Source organism: Salvelinus alpinus, chromosome 5, assembly GCF_045679555.1.
Source record: "Salvelinus alpinus chromosome 5, SLU_Salpinus.1, whole genome shotgun sequence".
Taxonomy (NCBI): domain Eukaryota; kingdom Metazoa; phylum Chordata; class Actinopteri; order Salmoniformes; family Salmonidae; genus Salvelinus; species Salvelinus alpinus.
This window is the reverse complement of record NC_092090.1, coordinates 15,603,513-15,623,184: the sequence shown is the minus strand read 5'-3', so window position 1 is coordinate 15,623,184 and position 19,672 is coordinate 15,603,513. Positions and strand designations below refer to the sequence as shown.

The 19,672-nt window shown below is 44.3% G+C and overlaps 1 protein-coding gene across 5 annotated transcripts in view; it reads right to left on the bottom strand.

Moving 5' to 3' along the window:
• The window catches only part of LOC139575613 (GRAM domain-containing protein 2A-like), a 34,402-nt gene extending 15,167 nt beyond the window's left edge, over window positions 1-19,235 (bottom strand). For 2 of the 5 annotated variants that reach the window (XM_071400760.1, XM_071400759.1), the window contains exons 1-4: window positions 19,030-19,235; window positions 13,640-13,753; window positions 2,153-2,204; window positions 676-949 (exon numbers count right to left, since the gene is read on the bottom strand). In XM_071400760.1, coding sequence (XP_071256861.1) covers window positions 676-949; window positions 2,153-2,204; window positions 13,640-13,753; window positions 19,030-19,151 — 562 coding nt within the window. In that variant the 5' untranslated portion in view covers window positions 19,152-19,235. Of the gene's footprint in view, window positions 1-675; window positions 950-2,152; window positions 2,205-13,639; window positions 13,754-17,548; window positions 17,819-19,029 lie in introns of those variants that run through there. The other 3 variants (XM_071400763.1, XM_071400762.1, XM_071400761.1) reach the window with 2 other exon arrangements.
• Window positions 19,236-19,672: the final 437 nt, after the last annotated feature.

The following is a 19,672-nucleotide window of genomic DNA, read 5'->3' as shown; positions in this document are numbered from 1 at the left end:
CAACTTCCTGTTCAGGGCCTGAGGACTGGTTACCCTTACCAGAAATCCTTACCAGAAACTCAGAAAGATGGTTTCAAACACACTGAGTAGCCCATAGAGTTCCAAAACCAAAAATGAAATGACTAAAACTCACACTATGTGGGGACAGAAATATAAGAGAAAGTATATACTTATTACAGACAACAACATTTGACAGTGAAAGTACTTCTACTAATAATAGTAATTAGGGCTGGGACGATACCAGTTTTGCGATACTCGTAGTATCATGGCAAGGAAACAAAACACAAAGCGGATTTAACTTCTTTAGGAAAACAGTCCTAATGTTGAAAACAAACATCATTATGATGTCATCCAGAGTCACATGTATTTATTTTCTATCTGTAGCTCACAATATTTTACATACAGCAGGTTTTTAAAGGACCGAAGAGTTAGGTGTGTTTCTTGTTTTCATTTTTGCCATGGGAAAAAATTGATGCTACCGTAGCTAGCAAGTTAGCCAACGGTACATAAACACAGCATATGGAGCTAATAGGGCGATAGCCTGAAGTCAATGCACAGCATATAGACAGTAAGCTACAGACATGCTACAGTCACTAGCATGTTAACCTAAATAAACATACATCATACAGAGATACTACAACAGATGTTAGCATGTAGCATTGTTGTTGACAGTACCTTTCATTAGGATCTCGTCCTTCGGAACGCACTGGAAGAGTTTGTGGTACTGCGAGTTGTACTTGCTGACAGTCTGAGCAGAGGGACAGGGCAGAGTCATGAGCAGTTCCTTGGCTGGCCTCCCTCCCACCGGCACCGGCAAACTGGCGGCCGCCCTCTCTCTCAGAGGACGAGAGCTCTGCTGCACCAGACTCAGCATGCTGGAGCCGCACACACAACCGCACACACACACACACACATCGACGGCGTGGCGGACCCCACTGCAAGACACAGACTGTCCTCCAACTAGTCAGATGTCAACCGGTGTCCTTTGTGCAGGTTTGAGGGGGCAGTTCTCCGTTAGACAAAAACACACACACACACACACCACTCCGGTCCGACACAGTGTGCACCTCAGACCATCACTGAGCCCTTTCTCTCACCCTTCAACACTGGTCTGAAACCCGACCACACACACTCTCACACACTGCCCTTCTCAGCCACAGACACCGACACCCTGAGTCCTCCCTTCCTGCCTCTCTCTTGCTGCCTCTCTCTCTTGCTGTTTCAACACGACAGTGCACAGTGACTGCCCCCTGTGCTCACACCATGCCAGCCCAACCCATGCTGCCGCCTCCTTACCCTCCTATCCTTGTCTTAATAACAGCTTGCTGCCCACAGGCACCACCCCTCCCTCCCTCCCCTCCCTCCCTCCCTCCTCTCTCCTCTCTCACCAAGCACATGAGACAGTCAGAACTGTCACCTCTGTTAATATCTGCAGCCAGCTGGTGTGACTGTGGGGCTCAGCAGCTCTACTTAATATTCCCTTTCGGGAGACATGGAGATAATAATCGCAGCTACGGTACAGTTCCTTTAATCTGGCCTGATGGCCTGCTGATCTCGCCAAAAGAGAGTGTGTTTGAGTTAATGGATGACCTCCTCACCTATTGAATAACCGTTGAGTTCTGAGCCTGAAGAACACAATCAAATCACCGGTACTACATCTTAATGGCTGGAGATAATCAGTTGTTGGGGCTGGATTAGCGAGGTGGGATGCTTAATAGAGTCTCAAGGATACTATCAAACCTTGATCTGTCTAAGTCTATAGACAGATCTAATACATGTTTGTACTTCAGGATCACAATGTCTCTTTTAAATTGTAGCCTCGGTCACCCTCGATACTAGGAAACTCCTCAAAGGACCACTCCTAAAGGCAAGCAATGACAGGGTTCACTGTCACACAGGTCTTAAAATCACTCAGGGCATATTAATTGTGCATAAAAAGGTAAAATGAACTTTATTCCAGAATGTGCAGTACATATGTGAGGTAAGGGTCAACAAATATAAAGTGTATAATTTAACTCTGATAGGAAATAGACAATTGACTTGGCCTGCATCCAACTCGGCTGTAATTGGCTTATCTTTGTTAGCCAATATGCAAAATCAATAAGGTACAGACATGATCTATAATACATTAGAAAGGAAACCTGCTACTCACCGAACCCCTGTAGCATTTCTTCACATCTTCATATGATAGGTCGTCAATCAACCTGTGAAGGAAATGAAGAAGGAAATGGTGTAGAAAAGAAGACATCCGCTAGGGTTTTAATATATCAGGCCAGTGACCGTTTGTTTAGAGACATAGACTCAACTAAACACTATCGTGAATATCATGGTGATGTAGCTTTTCCACTGGTCCACAGGGATTGTATTGATCTCATTAACTCCTATTGGATCATTTGTTTGATCTTAATCTTGTTGGAGAATAGTGAGACATTTCAACTATAATCTGATCCAACTGTAATCTGTGAACTCTGACCTCAGCATCAAATCAAACAGTAGTAGTGTATATTTGAAGGCTGTTTATGACAGTAATGTCGGCATGGTTCAGGGTCGGCTACCAGACAAACATGTGCAGGACTGTCGAGAAGGGAAGCAGACGTGACAGCAGACAAATGGTATCTCACTCAATCAAACAGAAACAAACACTCCGTGACCACACAAACACGACCACACATAAAGGGAGGTGAATGTGCTTTTATATAACTGGGCTGACTTGTTACATTATGCAAACTCAGTGCCCCCCACACACACACACACACACACTGTTTCGTACATGTGACCGGCAAGCATGAGTACAAGCACAACATGTATACAAGTGTAACAGTTTAACTTTCGTCTGTCCCCTCGCCCCGACCCGGGCTCGAACCAGGGACCCTCTGCACACATAGACAACTGACACCCACGACGTTACCCATCGCGCCACAAAAACCGCGGCCCTCTCAGAGCAAGGGGAACTACTTCAAGGTCTCAGAGCGAGTGACGTCACCAATTGACATCGTTTCACATTTCACATCGGTTACACAAGCAAGCAAACACACACTGTAAATACAACCCATATTTATGTTGATTTATTTTCCCTTTTGTACTTTAACTATTCACACATAATATGGCATTTGAAATGTCTTTATTGTTTAGGAACTTTTGGGGGTGTAATGTTTACAGTACATTTTTATTGTTTATTTTACCTTTGTTTATTATCTACTTCACTTGCGTTAGCTATGTTGACATTTGTTTCCCATGCCAATAAAGCCCTTAAATTGAAATTGAATTAGAGAGAGAGAGAGAAGGCGTCAGCATGCTTCAGTTAGGTTTACCAAACGAGTGTGCCCGCGTACTCCCTTAAAAGACCTCCGCTTGAAAAACAAAAAGAATACGGCAATAGTACTGCTAGTATACACTTCCTCAAAATAGTCCAAATTAATCTAAGATAACTCAAGAAATCTGTCATTAATTTTGACGTTTTGCCAAGGAGATCTTAGTCGCGCAATTTTACATCTAAGATGTTTGGTGCACAATGAAAAAATGTGCATGAAAACGAGTCGTCTCCTTGAATGACAACAAAGACCTTATTGAAGAACCCTACTATTGACCAATCACCAACGAAGGAGCGTAGACTTCGGCTTGCATCAAGAAAAACATGTTGTGTGCCTGAACAGCCGGAGAAAACCCTTACCGAAGTCCAAAACGTCATCAAATGTGGTCATAATATATGCACAAACTCTTCTGAACTGTTTCTGCTGGGAAGCATGCGGACGCCTTTATAAAGAAGGAGAGGGGCTCCCAGAAAAGTTGATCACATTGTTCTCTTAGGGGACATTTAGCTAGTTAGCAGGCAACTAATATAGATCTTGTTCTATCAAACCTCTGAGGTAGAAACAGCCCTGAGACTGGTGTATTCATATCAATGATGTCTATAAACCCTGGATTGTTGATGCTATGCAGACATGTTAGCTGACAACGTCACGAAAAGGATGTGCGCGCTTCAATGGGGCAGAAGTCTGTGTTGTTGTGATTCTGGATGGCCAGATAACTAGCAACAATGACAAGAAGCTGCCATTTGGGGCATCGTAGGTGGCTCATTTCAGCTAGTTTTATCTTGTTCTTGATACCATGTCTTATTTTGACTGATGTCACGTCTATGCTAATATGGCTAAAATTCGCTAGCTAACCAACAACTGTAACAATATGTGAGAGACAAGTGCTCATAGTGCAAATTTATGAATGTTATCAATAAACATTGGAGACAATATATAGTTTACATGTTGTCAACAGTCTAAGGCATGTATATATAAATCATTGATTCATACACACCAATATATACCAATACACCAACAACTTCCCACGAGACATCACGGTACTCTCAACTCTGATCTATTTTAACAAACTACCTGTTATTATGTGAATACAAACATACAACTAAACAAAATTCATGGAAAACCCCCAAATCAAATCAAAATGGCGTGCTGGTTTATACAGTAACTATACTACAAAATGTTGAATGAGCAAGCTTTTTCATCCATCCATCCACCCTCAGTGTAGAAATAAAGTGTATGTCTACATCTGCTGGTTCATTCTAGTTGATTCTGCTGGTTCATTCTAGTTGAGCAGCAGGGAGAGTTGAGAGGTGTTGAGACATCCTGTGGGGTTTGTGAGGAGAGAAAATAGATCCTGCTTGCAGCTGAGCACCACGGCTGTGAGAGGAAAGGGGCCGCATGTCCCCGGGGCTAGTGAGACCATCGCCTACTGCAAGCTAAAATCAGTAGACAGTCTGTTGCACAAGTACTGTAGAGGTTGAGTATGGATGTGCACAATCCTGGTCAACTGGGCTGCATTGTTGACCGGTTTTGTCTTTAGGATCAGTTCTTGATTTGATCCAATGGAGAGATTTTCTAGTCAGTTGCTGACTAGAGACAAATAAAAATAACAGATAAAGGTCTCGCTCTCTTTTTCTCTCTCTCTCTCTGGAAAGGTTGTTTGAGGAAAAGGCAATGTTTTCATTCTATAAGCATCTGCAGTAAACGGGGGATCTTAGCAACCCTGTGGAGGATAGCTGGGGGTTTTCATTTCTCCTCTTGGGACAGAGCTCTGCATCACTCATATAATCCTCTAGTCAACAGAGAATGCCTGTATTTATCTTCCATGGATAACATTTAGCAAGGCTATATCTATTCTTTATTATAATGTTGTAATTAGAGGTCGACCGATTATGATTTTTCAACGCCGATACCGATTATTGGAGGACCAAAAAAGCCAATACCGATTAATCGGACGATTTTTTTTATTTATTTGTAATAATGACAATTACAACAATACTGAATGAACACTTATTTTAACTTAATATAATACATCAATAAAATCAATTTAGCCTCAAATAAATAATGAAACATGTTAAATTTGGTTTAAATAATGCAAAAACAAAGTGTTGGAGAAGAAAGTAAAAGTGCAATATGTGCCATGTAAGAAAGCTAACGTTTCAGTTCCTTGCTCAGAACATGAGAACATATGAAAGCTGGTGGTTCCTTTTAACACGAGTCTTCAATATTCCCAGGTAAGAAGTTTTAGGTTGTAGTTATTATAGGAATTATAGGACTACTTCTCTCTCTAGCATTTGTATTTCAATAACCTTTGACTATTGGATGTTCTTCTAGGCACTTTAGTACTTCCAGTGTAACAGTATAGCTTCCGTCCCTCTCCTCGCTCCTACCTGGGCTCAAACCAGGAACACATCGACAACAGCCACCCTCGAAGCAGCGTTACCCATGCAGAGCAAGGGGAACAACCACTCCAAGTCTCAGAGCGAGTGACGTTTGAAACGCTATTAGCGCACACCCCGCTAACTAGCTAGCCATTTCACATCGGTTACACCAGCCTAATCTCGGGAGTTGATAGGCTTGAAATCATAAACAGAGCAATGCTTGAAGCACAACGAAGAGCTGCTTGCAAAACGCACGAAAGTGCTGTTTGAATGAATGCTTACGAGCCTGCTGCTGCCTACCACCGCTCAGTCAGACTGCTCTATCAAATCATAGACTTAGTTATAACATAATAACACACAGAAATACGAGCCTTAGGTCATTAATATGGTGGAATCCGGAAACTATCATCTCGAAAACAAGACGTTTATTCTTTCAGTGAAATACGGAAGCGTTACGTATTTTATCTAACGGGTGGCATCCATAAGTCTAAATATTCCTGTTACATTGCACAACCTTCAATGTTATGTCATAATTATGTAAGATTCTGGCAAATTAGGCGGCCCAAACTGTTGCATATACACTGACTCTGCGTGCAATGAACGCAAGAGAAGTGACACAATTTCACCTGGTTAATATTGCCTGCTAACCTGGATTTCTTTTAGCTAAATATGCAGGTAAAAAATATATACTTCTGTGTATTGATTTTAAGAAAGGCATTGATGTTTATGGTTAGGTACACATTGGAGCAATGATACGCACCGCATCGATTATATGCAACGCAGGACACGCTAGATAAACTAGTAATATTATCAACCATGTGTAGTTAACTAGTGATTATGATTGATTGATTGATTGTTTTTTATAAGTTAAGTTTAATGCTAGCTAGCAACTTACCTTGGCTTACTGCATTCGCGTAACAGGTAGGCTCCTCGTGGAGTGCAATGTAATCAGGTGGTTAGAGCGTTGGACTAGTTAACTGTAAGGTTGCAAGATTGAATCCCCTGAGCTGACAAGGTAAAAATCTGTCGTTCTGCCCCTGAACGAGGCAGTTAACCCACCGTTCCTAGGCCATCATTGAAAATAAGAATGTGTTCTTAACTGACTTGCCTAGTTAAATAAAGATTAAATAAAAGGTGTACATTTTTTTATTTTTTAGATTTAAAAAAAATCGGCCAAATCGGTGTCCAAAAATACCGATTTCCGATTGTTATGAAAACTTGAAATCGGCCCTAATTAACCGGCCATTCCGATTAATCGGTCGACCTCTAGTTGTAATGATTGAATGTTTATAAAAGGTTCTAAAATGTTTATGGGCACCAATGAAATAATTAAAACATGACAATAAACATCGGCATGGAAGTTCTGCTGAATTGATTTCCTCAACGTTTCAGTTTTGGTGGGGACAATCCGGAAGGGTTTATTATCCTGTAATATTGTACAGTATAGACTACAGTAATACAGTATAGACTAAGACAATATGCTTGCTCCACTCCTCTAGATATGTATTGTCATCAACAGGTGCTAAGAGTTTTATTACTTTGAACAACAAAGCTGATATCTATAGTGGGAAGGCACCATATTAGAGAGGTGGGTGAGTTGTATGCTACATTTTGTCCCTCTGCCTGCCTGCCTGTTGGAGGCTGGCTATAAATAACAGCTGGTCTGGTTCCCAGGTGGAGGGAAGCACGGTTATTGAAAAACACAGGCACTGTGCTCTGTTTCTCTCTCTCCTGTTCTTTTCCTCCATCTCCCTCTCCCTGCAGTAAACTACTGGAAGACTCCCTCTCTCCTGTTCTTTTCCTCCACCTCCCTCTCCCTGCAGTAAACTACTGGATGACTCCCTCTCTCCTGTTATTTTCCTCCACCTCCCTCTCCCTGCAGTAAACTACTGGATGACTCCCTCTCTCCTGTTCTTTTCCTCCATCTCCCTCTCCCTGCAGTAAACTACTGGATGACTCCCTCTCTCCTGTTCTTTTCCTCCATCTCCCTCTCCCTGCAGTAAACTACTGGAAGACTCCCTCTCTCCTGTTCTTTTCCTCCACCTCCCTCTCCCTGCAGTAACCTACTGGAAGACTCCCTCTCTCCTGTTCTTTTCCTCCATCTCCCTCTCCCTGCAGTAAACTACTGGATGACTCCCTCTCTCCTGTTCTTTTCCTCCATCTCCCTCTCCCTGCAGTAAACTACTGGAAGACTCCCTCTCTCCTGTTCTTTTCCTCCATCTCCCTCTCCCTGCAGTAACCTACTGGAATACTCCCTCTCTCCTGTTCTTTTCCTCCATCTCCCTCTCCCTGCAGTAACCTACTGGAAGACTCCCTCTCTCCTGTTCTTTTCCTCCATCTCCCTCTCCCTGCAGTAACCTACTGGAAGACTCCCTCTCTCCTGTTCTTTTCCTCCATCTCCCTCTCCCTGCAGTAACCTACTGGAAGACTCCCTCTCTCCTGTTCTTTTCCTCCATCTCCCTCTCCCTGCAGTAAACTACTGGATGACTCCCTCTCTCCTGTTCTTTTCCTCCATCTCCCTCTCCCTGCAGTAAACTACTGGAAGACTCCCTCTCTCCTGTTCTTTTCCTCCACCTCCCTCTCCCTGCAGTAAACTACTGGATGACTCCCTCTCTCCTGTTCTTTTCCTCCATCTCCCTCTCCCTGCAGTAAACTACTGGATGACTCCCTCTCTCCTGTTCTTTTCCTCCACCTCCCTCTCCCTGCAGTAAACTACTGGAAGACTCCCTCTCTCCTGTTCTTTTCCTCCATCTCCCTCTCCCTGCAGTAAACTACTGGATGACTCCCTCTCTCCTGTTCTTTTCCTCCATCTCCCTCTCCCTGCAGTAACCTACTGGAAGACTCCCTCTCTCCTGTTCTTTTCCTCCATCTCCCTCTCCCTGCAGTAACCTACTGGAAGACTCCCTCTCTCCTGTTCTTTTCCTCCACCTCCCTCTCCCTGCAGTAACCTACTGGAAGACTCCCTCTCTCCTGTTCTTTTCCTCCATCTCCCTCTCCCTGCAGTAACCTACTGGAAGACTCCCTCTCTCCTGTTCTTTTCCTCCATCTCCCTCTCCCTGCAGTAACCTACTGGAAGACTCCCTCTCTCCTGTTCTTTTCCTCCATCTCCCTCTCCCTGCAGTAAACTACTGGAAGACTCCCTCTCTCCTGTTCTTTTCCTCCATCTCCCTCTCCCTGCAGTAAACTACTGGAAGACTCCCTCTCTCCTGTTCTTTTCCTCCATCTCCCTGCAGTAAACTACTGGAAGACTCCCTCTCTCCTGTTCTTTTCCTCCATCTCCCTCTCCCTGCAGTAAACTACTGGAAGACTCCCTCTCTCCTGTTCTTTTCCTCCATCTCCCTCTCCCTGCAGTAAACTACTGGAAGACTCCCTCTCTCCTGTTCTTTTCCTCCATCTCCCTCTCCCTGCAGTAAACTACTGGAAGACTCCCTCTCTCCTGTTCTTTTCCTCCATCTCCCTCTCCCTGCAGTAAACTACTGGAAGACTCCCTCTCTCCTGTTCTTTTCCTCCATCTCCCTCTCCCTGCAGTAAACTACTGGAAGACTCCCTCTCTCCTGTTCTTTTCCTCCACCCCCCTCTCCCTGCAGTAAACTACTGGAAGACTCCCTCTCTCCTGTTCTTTTCCTCCATCTCCCTCTCCCTGCAGTAAACTACTGGAAGACTCCCTCTCTCCTGTTCTTTTCCTCCACCTCCCTCTCCCTGCAGTAAACTACTGGAAGACTCCCTCTCTCCTGTTCTTTTCCTCCACCTCCCTCTCCCTGCAGTAAACTACTGGAAGACTCCCTCTCTCCTGTTCTTTTCCTCCATCTCCCTCTCCCTGCAGTAAACTACTGGAAGACTCCCTCTCTCCTGTTCTTTTCCTCCACCTCCCTCTCCCTGCAGTAAACTACTGGAAGACTCCCTTTAGATATTTGAAGACATAAAGATACCAAGACTGATCTGAATAACAATATTCAAGTCCAGCAGAGTCCAACAGTTCAAAATCTATCAAACGTATATTTCCCTTGTCTTACCTGAACCTTCGTCATCAGGTTGAAAACAAAACAGTACATTGATTTATGCAGGAGCATTGTTCATCTTCCTGGGAGAAGTGGAACGTGTAACCAGGGCCGCAGTGTGTGTATGTGTGTCTCAAAGTGTCCTTAGCTGCGGCGCTGAATAGCATAGCTAATTACAAGCCTGAGGAATGATAAATTAGAAAGGGAATACCTCCCTCAGGCAGACAAAGACAGATTCACAATCAACAATTCAGATGAAAAAAGAGAAAATGGGACAAAGAGCACTGAGAGGTCAAAGCCATAACCTACCTCTGTGTCGTTCTGGTATTTACTTGAACTATCCCCTTTCCATTTGTAATTTGGCTGAACTATCACCTTTAGGACAGAAACCTAGCGTCTGTATTCATCTAAAACCATAGGAAAGGTGACGCAACATGGTGGTCACTGGCCAGCCATTTTCTTTCCCTTCTCTGTCTTTCACATCAATTCATGAAGGAAACAAAATAAGGAAAATAAATCCACTGGAGACCAATGAGAAGCACCCATGAAAATAAATCCACTGTAGACCAATGAGAAGCACCCATGAAAATAAATCCACTGTAGACCAATGAGACGCACCCATGAAAATAAATCCACTGTAGACCAATGAGACACACCCATGAACAACACAGTTCAGAGTTCCCACCCACTAGTCAATGACAGAGAGAACACACCACAGCCACAACACACTGCGGTAGCCTACCCTGCCAAATCCCATCCCAGGACAGCTTCACCAGGATTAGAACGCCCCTCCTGCCTTAGATCCTGGTTATATAAGCCCCAGCAGCTCCACAGTTAGAGCATCCTATTCCCTATATAGTGCACTCCTTTTGACCAGAGTCCCATGGCAATATAGGGAATAGGGTGTGGCATTTGGGACTCTAGAGTACAACCTGTCAACGCCACATGGAGTCAGGTGACACCACCGTGACGTGGAGTCAGGTGACACCACCGTGACGTGGAGTCAGGTGACACCACCGTGACGTGGAGTCAGGTGACACCACCGTGACGTGGAGTCAGGTGACACCACCGTGACGTGGAGTCAGGTGACACCACCGTGACGTGGAGTCAGGTGACACCACCGTGACGTGGAGTCAGGTGACTCCACCGTGACGTGGAGTCAGGTGACACCACCGTGACGTGGAGTCAGGTGACACCACCGTGACGTGGAGTCAGGTGACACCACCGTGACGTGGAGTCAGGTGACACCACCGTGACGTGGAGTCAGGTGACTCCACCGTGACGTGGAGTCAGGTGACTCCACCGTGACGTGGAGTCAGGTGACACCACCGTGACGTGGAGTCAGGTGACACCACCGTGACGTGGAGTCAGGTGACACCACCGTGACGTGGAGTCAGGTGACACCACCGTGACGTGGAGTCAGGTGACACCACCGTGACGTGGAGTCAGGTTACACCACCGTGACGTGGAGTCAGGTTACACCACCGTGACGTGGAGTCAGTTACACCACCGTGACGTGGAGTCAGGTTACTCCACCGTGACGTGGAGTCAGTTACACCACCGTGACGTGGAGTCAGGTTACTCCACCGTGACGTGGAGTCAGGTTACACCACCGTGACGTGGAGTCAGGTTACACCACCGTGACGTGGAGTCAGGTTACACCACCGTGACGTGGAGTCAGGTTACTCCACCGTGACGTGGAGTCAGGTTACTCCACCGTGACGTGGAGTCAGGTTACTCCACCGTGACGTGGAGTCAGGTTACTCCACCGTGACGTGGAGTCAGGTTACTCCACCGTGACGTGGAGTCAGGTTACACCACCGTGACGTGGAGTCAGGTGACACCACCGTGACGTGGAGTCAGGTTACACCACCGTGACGTGGAGTCAGGTGACACCACTGTGCCCTATCCACCCCCAGACTGCAGCTTTCCTCACGTAGCTGTCTCATAACCCGTAGCAGGAATGTAAGAGACAAAAGCGGATTCAGACAACATTAAGCCTGAAGGGTTGTCTGGCTGCTTGTGTGAAATAGTCTATACAGAGGACCTGTCTGTCTGTCTGGCTGTGTTAATAGTCTATACAGAGGACCTGTCTGTCTGTCTGGCTGTGTTAATAGTCTATACAGAGGACCTGTCTGTCTAGCTGTGTTAATAGTCTATACAGAGGACCTGTCTGTCTAGCTGTGTTAATAGTCTATACAGAGGACCTGTCTGTCTGTGTGAAATAGTCTATACAGAGGACCTGTCTGTCTGTGTGAAATGGTCTGTAGAGAGGACCTGTCTGTCTGTGTTAACAGTCTATACAGAGGACCTGTCTGTCTGTGTTAATAGTCTATACAGAGGACCTGTCTGTCTGTGTGAAATGGTCTGTAGAGAGAGGACCTGTCTGTCTGTGTGAAATAGTCTATACAGAGGACCTGTCTGTCTGTCTGTGTTAATAGTCTATACAGAGGACCTGTCTGTCTAGCTGTGTTAATAGTCTATACAGAGGACTGTCTGTCTGTCTAGCTGTGTTAATAGTCTATACAGAGGACCTGTCTGTCTGTGTGAAATAGTCTATACAGAGGACCTGTCTGTCTGTGTGAAATGGTCTGTAGAGAGGACCTGTCTGTCTGTGTTAACAGTCTATACAGAGGACCTGTCTGTCTGTGTTAATAGTCTATACAGAGGACCTGTCTGTCTGTGTGAAATGGTCTGTAGAGAGAGGACCTGTCTGTCTGTGTGAAATAGTCTATACAGAGGACCTGTCTGTCTGTCTGTGTTAATAGTCTATACAGAGGAACTGTTTGTCTGTCTGTGTTAATAGTCTATACAGAGGAACTGTTTGTCTGTCTGTGTTAATAGTCTACACAGAGGAACTGTTTGTCTGTCTGTGTTAATAGTCTATACAGAGGAACTGTTTGTCTGTCTGTGTTAATAGTCTATACAGAGGACCTGTCTGTCTGTGTGAAATAGTCTATACAGAGGACCTGTCTGTCTGTGTGAAATGGTCTGTAGAGAGGACCTGTCTGTCTGTGTTAACAGTCTATACAGAGGACCTGTCTGTCTGTGTTAATAGTCTATACAGAGGACCTGTCTGTCTGTGTGAAATGGTCTGTAGAGAGAGGACCTGTCTGTCTGTGTGAAATAGTCTATACAGAGGACCTGTCTGTCTGTCTGTGTTAATAGTCTATACAGAGGACCTGTCTGTCTAGCTGTGTTAATAGTCTATACAGAGGACCTGTCTGTCTAGCTGTGTTAATAGTCTATACAGAGGACCTGTCTGTCTGTGTGAAATAGTCTATACAGAGGACCTGTCTGTCTGTGTGAAATGGTCTGTAGAGAGGACCTGTCTGTCTGTGTTAACAGTCTATACAGAGGACCTGTCTGTCTGTGTTAATAGTCTATACAGGACCTGTCTGTCTGTGGAACTGTCTGTCTGTGTGTGAAATAGTCTATACAGAGGACTGTCTGTCTGTCTGTGTTAATAGTCTATACAGAGGAACTGTTTGTCTGTCTGTGTTAATAGTCTATACAGAGGAACTGTTTGTCTGTCTGTGTTAATAGTCTACACAGAGGAACTGTTTGTCTGTCTGTGTTAATAGTCTATACAGAGGAACTGTTTGTCTGTCTGTGTTAATAGTCTATACAGAGGAACTGTTTGTCTGTCTGTGTTAATAGTCTATACAGAGGAACTGTTTGTCTGTCTGTGTTAATAGTTTATACAGAGGAACTGTTTGTCTGTCTGTGTTAATAGTCTATACAGAGGACCTGTTGCTGTGGACATGAGGCAGAACACTCATAATAATGTGTAAAAATCAAACAAGATGAGAGTTGAACTAATCAGCCAAATTCTTTCTTTCTAGTTGTATTTAAATTCAGCCACCAACCAGTTCATCGACGTCCGAGTTAACTCCTATAGACAAAGATCCTTTAAAATAGTGTGTGTGTGTGTGTACATGTTACCTACCTGAATTGTGGATGGCCTCCTTGAGTATCCTGGTGTTTTGAGGTCTCCAGGTCCTGTGTTGAGATGAGGACTCCCTCTTCATTCTGCTCCTGGTGTTCCGTCATGGTGTTGAGCCTGAACAAACAGACCACACAGTGTTGCGCTGTCATCAGTTATCCACAGGCTCAGAGCATGTGTCGTATTCTAACACAGCTCATATCGATGCGTGGACACACCCATTCATGCAAATTCTACATCAATATACAAGCGAATATACACAGGTTAATGAAGCTGTGCACAGGGCCTGGGGGACTTTCTCATGCTCTTTCATGCACACTGTTGAGCAACCACTTGTGCTCCTCAAACACACACGTGCACACCATTCCACTAATTCACACACACGTGCACACCATTCCACTAATTCACACACACGTACACACCATTCCACTAATTCACACACACGTGCACACCATTCCACTAATTCACACACACGTACACACCATTCCACTAATTCACACACACGTGCACTGGATGAAACCGTGACCCTTTTGGGAGAAAGGCAGTAGTTACCACATCCTCTGTATAATCACAGGTGTGACTGACTGATAATAGCTTTGTGTTTTCTAGGAAACCCCTGACTCAGTCTGGCCATTTATCACATGCTGAGTTTCCTGCTTATTATCTCTAATTGGCCTGGTTCATTCCATCTGAACCAATGACTTCTCTGTACGAAAAAGCCTCTTCCTGTTGCGGAAGGTCCTAGTTCAATGGTTCCCACAGAAATCCCCCACCCTGTCCATAACCAATGAACTGTAGCTAGCCAGTCAAAGTAGATGAGGCTGGTGAACAATAGCTTCTTGGTTGCTGTATTCAACTATTCCAGCTGCAAACAGGTGTCTATGGTAAATTAAAAGTAAGGAAACAGAAGCAAACTTTTTTAGAATAAATGCAGATGGGAGAAAACTAAAGTAATGAATCATAGCTCCACATTGGGGAATATGAGAGGGGTCATCTTAAACCCCTCTTAACCCAAAGACATCTTTAATCCTCCTAAAACCTTCACTGGCCGGGAGGGAGCGACTTCAGGGCTGGGTATCATCATTTCCACAAAATGTCACCAAATTTTACGGCTCGTTGGCGTGGACATTGTTTACCCATAATACCCTATTAAACACCTCCATTCCCCGAACAGTCAGAAGACCAAGGGACATTTTGTCACGTCTTTGTGTGACTCGTTGTTTTCAATTGGACAAACAGAAAGTCATCAGGACAGCAGAACTGGAGGCCCTGAGTTGTGCACACTTGGTCTGATTTAACAGTGGGGCAGAGTGGTGGGATGAGCCCTTTCCCTTCAGTTGCAGAGTGCAGACCTTTCTGTGGACCAAGTCTCTTTGTGTTCTGTGAACGCAGCACAAACCCAACCTGAAAATGTTGTTTCAAGAGATGGTAGCCAACGCATCACAAGCTATGGAACTTCTTGTCAATGTCAACTTTGGTTATAACAGAAGGACCAGAAACAACATGAAAATGGCACCAAGATATGCAAACAAAAAATGGTTTGTGTGGTTGAGACACCAAGCAATGATGATCTGAGATGTTAACTAGTTTGGAATACTTACAAGAAAAAGATCTGTGGAATACGAATCCAAACGGACCTCTTGGCTCCTTGTACTGAGTACTCTCACTCTGACTTGGCTTATAACAGTGACAAAGGCCACACCATTGTCCATATATGAATGTTAAATGTGAGCCTTCATCCCTCTCCTCCTCCTTGTCCTCCTGCTGATTAGGGCACATCTACAGAGCCATCACAAGACGTCCTCCAATCGAATTAACTCTAATCTAGTTAAGCTAGCTGCAGTTTCTAGGACCTCTACTGTTAAAGGTGCATCACACCATTTCTCCTTCACCTCCCTGTCTCGTGGTCTTCTCTAGAGAGACGGGGAAAGTAAACAAACAGGTCTGAGTCATGGACACAATCTAATCTAACGGAGGCTATAGGCTGTCAAGGTCAATGACGTTCCAGGTAGAAGTTGCAATGAGCCAAAACAATACAACAACCTCTATAATACAGTATATCATGATATCTAATTACACAATACAGTATAATGATACATACTGTACAGATCATGTCATCTTTCATTGATGATGAAGCCATTCATATCATCCATCTTCTGTTAATTGTGACCAATATACTCCGTAAGCAGTCAGTGGAAGCCTATACCTCAAAGTCTCACACTCTCTCGGTGTCCCCTCACACCCGAAGAGGCTATGATGCGCTGCTCCCTCTTGATCACAGATAGTGTCTGGTGGTGTCACTTTACTATAGGGTCAGACGGGGCTGAGAGAGGCAGGCCTCAACAAGGATCATTATCAATCTCAGCTATCTTATTCCAGAACAGCTGACGCTTACAAGAGTCAGCAATGGCAGGACAAATTGAAGTCTAAGCCAAACCATGGGCAATAAATTATCCATAAGAGCATGTATTAAAAAGAACACAGAATGTGATCAACCATTTCTCTCCTCTCTCATGGTTCACCACAGCTGTGCAAACCAAAGGTCTCGTTCAAGCTGAACGCCTGCAGTCGGGTGGCCTATTAATTACAGTTGTGCTCAGTGAAGGTAAGGGAGGAAGTGGAGTTGGATTTAATAGGGGCCTGAGTACTTTAGCTACCACCTGCATCTGAAAAAGGCATGCTTTGCATAATTGGCTGCAGCTGGGTTTTGTCATATTGTGGTCCTGATATGGCCTAATCCCTAATATATCTGTAGCCTCCATTATTATTAGTTATGAACGCTAGTCCATATTTGTACCTGTAGCCTACATATGGACTAAAATCAGGCAAATTGTGATGCAGGTAGTTGTCTATGAAACCATAACACAAAGAAGGACTTTGGCCTGTGAGATACTGTATCCACACTGCTACACTACAAGCGGAGACTGTAGACTATATAGGCATCCTGGACCGGTTCTCTGGACCTGTTCTCCCCCCACAAGATAAACAAGATGACAATATGAGTGGAGTTTGGTCAATATCCTGTTTGTGAGTTTAACAGTTACTCTACAGAATCATAGACAGGATGTACTTGTATTGCAAGGCCAGATCCTTTGCAACATGTTTTGTTTGACACATCTGCTTGCATGTATACTGTAGCCTACATGTTTTAATGTTGTGTGTTGATGTGTCTTGAACAATTCGTGTCCACACAAAGTTACCTTACAGGAAATAAAAGTAATTTGAATTTCAAAGGAGCTACATTGAGGGCTCCTTTCAAGCACGTGAGTGTGTACAGGGTGACATCACTTGCGCCCCTTCAAATGGCTCTGATTAGGTAGGCTACTGTCTACAGTAAACAAGCGTCACTGACGCTTAGATAGATTTAAAGCCACATATATCTAATTAGTTGTGGAAATCTTAGACTAATCCCTTGGTTTTTGAATAATATGACTCAAATACGCAAATGGCATGACTGTCTACCCTTATTTTAACCAAAAAACGTATTGTAAAAAAGTAGCATACTGTACCTACATTATTTACAATTTTGTTGATCCTTTGTCAACAAATGCGAGCTTCAAATAATTTTCAGAAACAAATATATTGTAGGAATGTCACTCATTGAGCCCTAAATATAGAAAGTATAGAGGCTAAAATGTGATAAATAAAATAAATCTGACCATTTTTATACAGTTATAAGCCTGTAGGCTGTGATAAAGTAAACACAAGGTATACAATAATGAGGTTATTGGCGGGACTGCCCCAATTAATTTAGAAACTAGGCTAATAACCTGCTTAGACAGCCTGCCCTACTTCATACACCCGAGGTACTTACATTAGGGCCTAGATTCATTATAAACTACTTATGCGTTTGACAACTGTCAATAAAAAATAGACGACAAACTCTAGAGATGAGACAGACTGTAAACTCACGCAATCTTTGCCTTTACGAATAACCTTCCGCAACGTACCGCTGCACAGGTAGGCTCGTCGTCTTATTTTATTCAGCCAAAGTAACTGTCATGTCCTCCGCAAGGTTGAATTGGTACCAGCCACAGCTTCACATGTCGCAAAGTAACTATAGCGAAATGTCCATGGGGGAAAAAATGAATTGAATTGCGAAAAATGACACAATTTGAAGCAAAGAGACATGCGGCGAGACAAGAAACACTGGCCGCTTGTCAACTTGTTGCGCAGGGAATCCGTGAGATTGGTTGAGAATACGCCACCGCTGTGTCATTCATGGCATGGTAAAGCTTTGATCAACGGATTTAAAATAACCTAATCGTGTGATTACGCTCGCTTGTACTGATCGTAATGATTACAACCGAATGCAATTTAAATCTATCTATTTCTTATATTCCAAGGCAGAACGTAACTGCACCTTTTAACCTTACTGAGTGGTGTAAGCAAATCACAGTAGCCTTTTCAAGTAAGATGTTTATAATTGTTATATGAAGTTGATTCAGACTTTATATGGTGATACAACTGATAAATCCATGTCTGAGTTGAATAAATTATACATCAATAAAATGCCATATCATTTTCCTGAGTAGGTCTAAGGCCCCCCCCCCCCCAATCTAGCTGTATTTGGTCTGTTACGGTCCAAAAGTTATTTTAAATAACAATGCATATTGGTGTTATTTGGCTTGTGCAGGGAGGACACTGTACAAAGATCTGTGGTGCTGAAAATCCTGCTACTAGCATTTCCATCCTGTAAGGAACGCCATACCATCACTACCATTACTTTATTCCACTCTCTATCCTGATAATATAATTTCCTGCACCGGACCAGTTTCATATTGTTACTGTATTCCTTCTATTCAATGTACTCCTACCAGTGCTTATAGGCTAACTGACTACCAGAACACATGGGTCTCTGATATCCTTTGACCTTTCTGTTGCCACTCTGAGGATGCACACTCACCCCCACCCCTTGAGCTCTATTAATCATGGAACAACGTCAGGGGTGAATAAAGTCAACGTAGAGGACAGACACGGTTTACACTATGAATACACAACACCTGCCTGTGTGTTGTGAGCATACTAATACACGTACAGAAGAGGCTAGCATAGACCTTCTTTACTAGTAGTATAGAAGGTAGATGTTCCATAGCTCTGAGGTTCAAGGGAAAAGTCACATCAAGTAAATAGAAGTTGCATCTTAGTTCAAGGAAGTCATTACACAAACCTCCACACTAGGAGAAATCCCACCATTGTTCCTTATGTTTGGACTGTACAGGATAGTTTCTTCAACCCAAAATATGGCTACTACTGGACTAGACAGCAAGTTCCAATGGAGAATCTTCATCAAGAGTGCTTTTTAGTCCAGGAATGATCTTAATCTGGGTCTGAGAAACCGACCTAAGTATTTCCTCACCAAAGAAAGTGAACAGGTAACAGGGCTGACTGACCTGGCTGGTATCTTCTGGTTGCAGGGACCATGGGGTCGGTGGTGGTGGTGTCGGTGGTCCCGGCCTGTGGCCTCGTCGCCTGGCAGGGCCTCAGGGCTGGCTGCGTAGATAGTGCATCCCATTAACCCCTGCGCTGTCGGCCACCGCACCCTTGTCGTCGCAGAGCAAGAGGAGCCTCCGCTGCGTACTACTGTGCCGTACCGCGTCCCCACTACCCTGCTCCCCCTACTCCCAGGCGCCTGCTGTAAAAGCCATTGCCTCAGCACATCTCCACCCTCTCTCCTCTAGCTAACCCCGCTCACCCACCTCCCCCCGGACCTTACTCTCCCTCCCCCACTGGGAACAAGGGATAATCAGATTTCACATTTACACTGAACAAAATCATCCTTGCATAATCTCTCCCCCGCTGTTGCAGCAGAATCATCACGTTGTTGCACGCGGAGCACCCTGGACGGGGAGAAGGGACTGTATCATCCTAACTGTTGGCTGAGCTAGGGACTGTATCATCCTAACTGTTGGCTGGGCTGGTTCAGCACCCATTAAGACAAACTAAACATTTGAAAGGTTTACCAAAACGTGCATTGAAGTATGGATGAAGTGGTGATCGATGAGGAAAATGTTATGTTCTTTGTACTAAGCCTCA